The sequence below is a fragment of the Urtica dioica genome, chromosome 7 (genome assembly GCF_054948205.1).
Source record: "Urtica dioica subsp. dioica isolate 48M chromosome 7, U.dioica_male_clone48M_v1_H2, whole genome shotgun sequence".
In the NCBI taxonomy this organism is placed as follows: domain Eukaryota; kingdom Viridiplantae; phylum Streptophyta; class Magnoliopsida; order Rosales; family Urticaceae; genus Urtica; species Urtica dioica.
The window spans coordinates 31,739,207-31,746,246 of NC_142762.1; the positions used below are offsets into that span (position 1 = coordinate 31,739,207).

At 37.0% G+C, this 7,040-nt stretch overlaps 1 protein-coding gene across 1 annotated transcript; it reads left to right on the top strand.

Moving 5' to 3' along the window:
* Positions 1-548: 548 nt before the first annotated feature.
* On the top strand, positions 549-5,452 carry LOC149390818 (L-gulonolactone oxidase 3-like). Its single transcript, XM_089618698.1, has 3 exons — positions 549-1,413; positions 3,606-3,861; positions 4,482-5,452. Exons 1-3 carry the CDS (start codon positions 748-750, stop codon positions 5,309-5,311), a joined length of 1,752 nt encoding a protein of 583 aa, XP_089474824.1. The 5' UTR covers positions 549-747; the 3' UTR covers positions 5,312-5,452.
* Positions 5,453-7,040: the final 1,588 nt, after the last annotated feature.

Genomic DNA, 7,040 nt, shown 5'->3' on the forward strand with positions numbered 1-7,040 from the left:
AATTTAAAGCGGATTTTAGAATATATTTTTTTATTGATTAAAATATTCTTTTAGAGATTTATTGATTTCTTTTTAAAAAAATCTAATATTAAATTAATAAAAAAATATACTCATTGCTCAAATCTGAACCTTGATTTTAAAAATGAATATGGATATAACATGGTTTTAATTAATTTTCGTTTTGTACCAATTGATCCGTGCACGTCTTCTTATATAAATATATGTATAATGTACATGAGTATTTTTAGAAATGGAAATTGACATCAATAATATCAATTATTTGTCATTTATCAATAATCAACAAAAACTCAAATATTGATACATTTAGTATCAAATCGATCACGAACTGGATTGATTTTGTGACACATTAATCACGAACTGATTGTAATTTGTGACCGATTTAGTACTGAACGTCAGTATTTGAGTTTTAATTGATTTTTTGTAAGTGACAAATAAATAATATTATTGTTGTCATTTTTTCTTTTTTAAATTGAATACCTTCTGTCAAATTATTTATTTACAGGCTTTATCGGTTCCATTTCACATGTTCGAGAGTAAAGGCAAAAGCAATCTCTCTCTCTCTCTCTCTCTCTCTCTCTATATATATATATATATATATATATGTATCGTAACCGTATAATTCCAGCCAAAATGACAGGAATACAAATAGTCAGCAACTTCCCTTCAAAGCACACAAACAGCCCACAACCTACATTCTAAAAAAAAAAAAAAAAAAAAAAAAACCAGATGCAGTCCATACTATTATTATTGGTATGCCTCATCGGCGGCCAACAAACCGTCCGGGCAGTCCTTCCGCAGGACCCGGTCCGCTGCGGCGGCGGTGGGTGCACACTCTCCAACGCGTACGCGGCGTGGAGTTCTGACCGGAGGGAGTGCCGCGCGGCGGAGGTGATGTACCCTCGGACGGAGCAGGAGCTGGTGGCGGCGGTTGCCCGCGCCGCGAGGCTCGGACTGAAAGCCAAGGCCGCGTCGGGATTCGTCCACAGCATCCCCAGAACGATGTGCCCCGGGGCCGAGGGCGGCGTGGTGATCAGCACGCGGGATTACGGCGCGGTGGAGGTCGACGCGGCGGAGATGACGGCCACGGCGGAGTCCGGCGCGGGGTTGAGGGCGGTGCTCGACAAGGCCGACGAGGCCGGCCTCAGCCTCGTGGCCGCTCCCTACTGGGAGGGTGTGAGCGTCGGCGGGATGCTCGGCAGTGGGGCCCACGGGAGCTCCTGGTGGGGACGTGGCGGGTCTGTCCACGACCACGTCGTCGGGCTCAGTCTGGTGGTTCCGGCGCCGGCGTCGGAGGGGTTTGCGAAGGTGGTTTGGTTGGACGACAGTCCTTCTTCTCAGCATCTCTTTGATGCTGCTAAACTCTCTCTTGGCTTGCTGGGTGTCATCTCCAAGGTTAGTTAATTATTAAATTACCTCCTATGTATGATACACCTTGTGATTAGCTGCAAGTTGATGCAAGTAAATCATCAACTACTTGACTCTTTGATCTATAATCCCGTAAAATTTGAAATTTTTTCTTCCCACAAAATTCACGGAACTGGAAATTCCGTTCCGACAGATAACTTTCGATACTATTCGTCTTGAGTTTTTTTATTTATTTATTTGGATAATAGGATATATTTATGTTTAAAGAGGAAACTCCAATTCTTAATGATCGAAAGCCTATTCTTTTCGGCTCATTAGAGAAACTTTCGATAATCACCAATGCCCATGAATACATTAGTGGTAATAGTCTCTAATAGCCGTTATTCGTAGTTTTTTTTTCAATATTAGTTGTTGAATGATTTATTTTTTTTATAACTAGTCGTTTTAATTTTTGAAGTGTCCATTTTGCCCTTAATACGGTTAATCAGATTTCAATAACTGTTAACCAGATTTCAATAGCTATTGACTAGATTTCATTAAAGGTTAACCAGATTTAAAACGTTAACCAGATTTAAAACGTTAACCCCATGTCAATAGTTATTGATTAGATTTTAATAGTTATTGACCAGATTTCAATAACTGTTAATTATATTTTAATAATTGTTGAGCAGATTTGGAATACAAAAATATATTTGTCTAAAGATAAGAGAAATAATTATTACCGAAATATTTAGAAAATACGAGTGAGATAGAAAAATTGACAAATGTTTTAAACTAGTTACGTAATATTCCCAAGAGGAATAAAAAAGTTTGTGCTGTCAATTTCTGTGGACTTGTAAAGATGATTGATCATTTCTGTGGACTAGATGGGTCCACCTAGTTCCAATGAATCCGGATCCCCTATGATAAGGGCCCTATCCAGTTTTGTGTATCTCTCTAATTAAAATATATATACGAAGTTATCATATTTTTTATTGTTATATCTAAAAAATTAATATAAGATTATGGGGAGACTTATTTTATTAGAGTATATATATATATATATATATATATATATATATATATATATATATATAGAAGGAGACACGAAAATGTGGCAAAGTATCTAGTAAAAAATGTAAAACTAATGCTTTCGTTTTTGGTCAATACAAAAGCATAGCTGAATATGATACTTTATACGTGTCTTATTGCAATATATAAGTCACACGCTATTTCTGTATTTAACACGTTTATAAATAACAAGAACAAATAAAATTGGAAACTAATTTTCATTGGAATGATATTGATGACGACACAATGGGCTATCAGATTCGAAAAATATGGAGAAGTTTATTCTGATTTAGAAAATAATTCAGAGTTATTGTTTTGAATTATCGATTCCTTCCTGTAATGTTAAGAAATATAAACTTGGTACATAACTATCATTATCATAATTAACAGCAATTTTGTAGTTATAACTAAAGTCCTTAAGGGGTTCTTTTGCCTCGTTTTGCTTCCAGTTGTATATATATACAAAGAATTATTATTATTTTTAAAGAGCTATACAAAGAATTATTGAGAAGATTTTTTTTTTCCTCAAAATTATTGAGAAGATGTAGTAAAGTCTTCATAATAATTTTTCTTAAACTCTGTTTCTGACAGCGCTTTCAAATAATAATTTTATCCCCTTTCTGTATAGACTAATGAAAGCGTAAACTTTCATATACTTGTCTCTCCCACTGGGTTTAAACAAATGCCTATCAAATCACTTTGAAAAAGATTGTTATATGTTAAATAAATCCCTTAATTATTTCAAGATCAATTATCTGTTAAATACATTATTTTCTCATTGTCAATTAAGATGAAATATTTGTGGGTGATCGATATCTCAATAAAATCAGAGTATCCATATCCGTAAGTAGCGTTTTATTATTTAATACTTGCATTGTATTATACGAAAAATGCCAACTACATGTGCACCTACAAACATATCAATGATATCATACCTTCACCGTGTCAAACATTATGAGAAAAAGAACATGTATCGAATTATTTATGTCTTTTTTTATTTATTTATTTTCGAGATTTAGTCAGTCTTAATTAAATAATAATGCCAAACAGATAATGTGAACCCCATCTCCAATCCATCACACACACACACACACACACACACACACACACACACACACACAACCCATACATAATTTATTTTAACTAATTAAATAACGCGAACTCCACAGGTGAAGTTTTCACTGGAGAAAGGGTTCAGAAGAAGCATTACATACAACTTCACAGGCGAGGCTGGGATTGAAGAGAGCTTGGCGGAGCACGGGAAAAGACATGAATTCGGAGACATAACATGGTATCCATCGACACACATGGCTGTGTACAGATACGACAACAGAGTTCCTTTGGCCAATCCTGGCCGTGGCTCTTTTGACTTCATTGGTTTCCAACCCAATCCTATTCCTCTCTCTCAAACTATCCGAGCTTCAGGTACATCTACATTATGTTATATAAATAACTATATTTTATATCTATATCCATATTTGACAAGCTCATCGGAGGACAAAGAGAGAGACGGAAAAATATATGACAAGTTTCCATAATTCAAATATAATAATTCGTTTACAAATTAAATATTCCAAATGAAGTCTATACTTGACTTTTGCGTACGTATACGTATCTGCATACACATAGAGGGACAAATCTCATTTTTTGTTTCACTATAATAAGAACAAAGTATTAATAAGAACTAAAATAAATAACTATATACCCCACAGCCCACATGAAAAAAACAACCCTTACTTTATCCCTTTCCCCACCGCCACATCATTGATAGCACGGATAGCACAGAGTTTACCTTAAATATATCATATACATATTTCTTTCCAAAAGTTTTTATTGAGATTTTGTTGATTTATTTTTTTACCCACTTTTTTTAAATTTTTTTTTAAACTCTCGTATCTCAAATATAATGCCAAGATTATACAAAGTTTAAATGGATTTGCCTTAAAATTTTAAGATTTCCACGTTAAGTTTGATTACCAAATAATAATCCAAAATATTAACGGGTACATATATTTAATTACATACAAAACAATTAATATACGCAGAGAAAGCACTGGAAGAGGCGAGAAACTCAAAGGGAAAGTGTCCTTTGGCTGCCGCGTCGATCTTGGCGAAGGAACTCATCGGCAACGGCCTGAAGAACAACGCTCTAACCTTCACGGGCTATCCGGTGATCGGCCACCAGTCCCGAATGCAGACCTCAGGCTCGTGCCTTTACTCCCACAGACTCGACGCCGCGTGCGCGTGGGACCCACGCTACAACGGCCTCTCCTTCTTCGAGACCACTGCCGTGTTCCCACGCGCCCGCCTCGCCCCTTTCCTCCGTGACGTCATGGAGCTCCGGCGCGTGAGGCCACACGCCTTCTGCGGAGCCGACATGTACAACGGCTTTCTGATCCGCTTCGTCGCCGCTTCTCGTGCCTACCTCGGCCAGGGAGAGGACTCAGTGGTCGTTGACTTTAACTATTACAGAGCCAGCGAGGGTTTGACTCCGAGGCTCGACCAGGACGTTTGGGAGGAAGTAGAGCAGATGGCTTTCTTCAAGCACAAGGCTAAGCCTCACTGGGGCAAGAATCGGGACGTGGCGTTTCTTGGCGTGGCTGACAAGTTTCCGAGATTCGGAAGGTTTTTGGAGGCCAAGAGAGAGTTGGATCCTCTAGGGTTGTTCTCCAATGAGTGGTCGGACACGTTAGGGTTTGGTGATCATCATAACAAAACGTCGTCGTCACGTGAGAGATTATCGGATGGGTGTGCGTTGGAAGGGCAATGTGTTTGTTCCGAGGACAGGCATTGTAGCCCTCACAACGGCTATTTTTGCAAACAAGGGCTAGTTTATAAGGATGCCAGGGTGTGTAGGCACGCGGGGTCCTCTTGATATCATGTATGTAGATAAAATATTTGTTATTGAAGCACAAAATGTTCGAATTATTTCCCAGATGATTATTGTAATAATTAATAAAATAAGTAAAAAATTTCCTTCATTTGATTTGACCAACTTTTGTGTTCTAATAAAACATTCCTCTAATCCATAACCACCGTTGAATCAATATAATTGCAACTAATTAGTAGCGCAACTAACTGCCACTAATAGTTATTTGTCGCTATTGATAGCTTTATTGTAGTGACATAGCTAGGTGGATTGAGGATGAATCGTCATTCGTCGACCCACCAACAAGGACTTCGAGGGCCCCCATCGGGCTTGGTCGATCCGCCTAGAGGTTGAGACCTATACCCCAAACTTTTGCCTCCAACAACATCGATCATCACTCGAGTCTATACTTTTGAAATTTCTCCTAATTAAAAATAGTTTATATTTGCCTCAGAATCGAGTTAGAAGTTTGCATACTTCACTCGTACTAGAGATAGACATTGACTTTTGTTCTCGTTGTCTTTCGAGTGTTTAGTCATCTCACCCTTAAGTCCTTTTACATACGTAGACACGACTCAGAAGATAATGATATTGATTAATGGTGGACGATAAGCTCGGACTATATGAATCTGTGCAGGAAATATTGGTAATATTTGAATTTGTATATATAAAAAAAGAACATAACACAGTGCTTATAAATAAATGCATTTAAAAGTGAACAATGGATAGCATGAAACAGAAGAATAGACGGCGCTCCCATATAGCGCCATCTAAAAGAATAGACGGCGCTTATATATAAACGCGTTTAAACCTTCCGCCCCAGAATCCTATTTGTCTCCTGCATGGCACAACTATAGATTGCGTTTTTTTAGGCTCTGCCGAATAGTTTTAACGTCATGCGATTCAACGGCGCCTAAAAAGCGCTGCCTTTAGTATTTAATGGCGTTTATAAAACGCCTTCTATCAATCATTTTGTAGTAGTGACAAATGTCACACCAAATGTTTGTAGTAGGATGTGTGACAAAATGAACTACATAATAAATAGATGAACAAATAAAATAATGTCTAAAATATATAACACAAAAATATCACATTTCAGTAGTACACATCGGTCTTAAATACATGAGCTTTAATTCGTAAGCATTTTTATATGAATACCCGTGAATTCTAACTCATGTTCCCCTTGACACTAAGATCATCCGTTCCACTGCTGAGACACTGGTCCAAGTGTTTTACACTTATAATAACGAACCGTGAGTCAATAATATTGATGATTTACAAAGTCAATTTTGGCAATCACACGCAAGGGTAATACTAGACATAGATGAAACACACAAGAACACTCGGAACAATTTTTGACTTGCATATGATACCTCAAGCTCAAAAACACACTGCAAAAGAAAATAAATAAATAAATAAAATTACCACCAAGAGTAGAACAACCTATGTATAGTGGTCGATGAGCTAGATGAGATTCCTGATGGAGAGCGTATAAAGCTATTTAATATAAAACCACACAAAACAATCTTTAAAAGAATTAGAAACTTTTCCAAAAATCGGACCAGATTGAAAACCATTACGTACGGACAGTTTTCCTGTGAACTAATATCAATCACTGTCAAAGTAATAACAATTTAAAAAAGGAAAAAAAAATTCTATTAACCTAACCAAAGGTTTCGGTTGCTGATTTACTAAAGGTGATTCAATATATTCCTCTAGATACAAGCTTGGAAAT

What these genes read in the sequence shown, in the direction of transcription:
- LOC149390818 (XM_089618698.1), top strand. Translation starts at nt 748, where the DNA reads ATGCAGTCCATACTATTATTATTGGTATGCCTCATCGGCGGCCAACAA. An exon ending in TGCTGGGTGTCATCTCCAAG is followed by an intron (nt 1,414 to 3,605) that starts GTTAGTTAATTA and finishes CGAACTCCACAG; the next exon opens with GTGAAGTTTTCACTGGAGAA. An exon ending in TCAAACTATCCGAGCTTCAG is followed by an intron (nt 3,862 to 4,481) that starts GTACATCTACAT and finishes TAATATACGCAG; the next exon opens with AGAAAGCACTGGAAGAGGCG.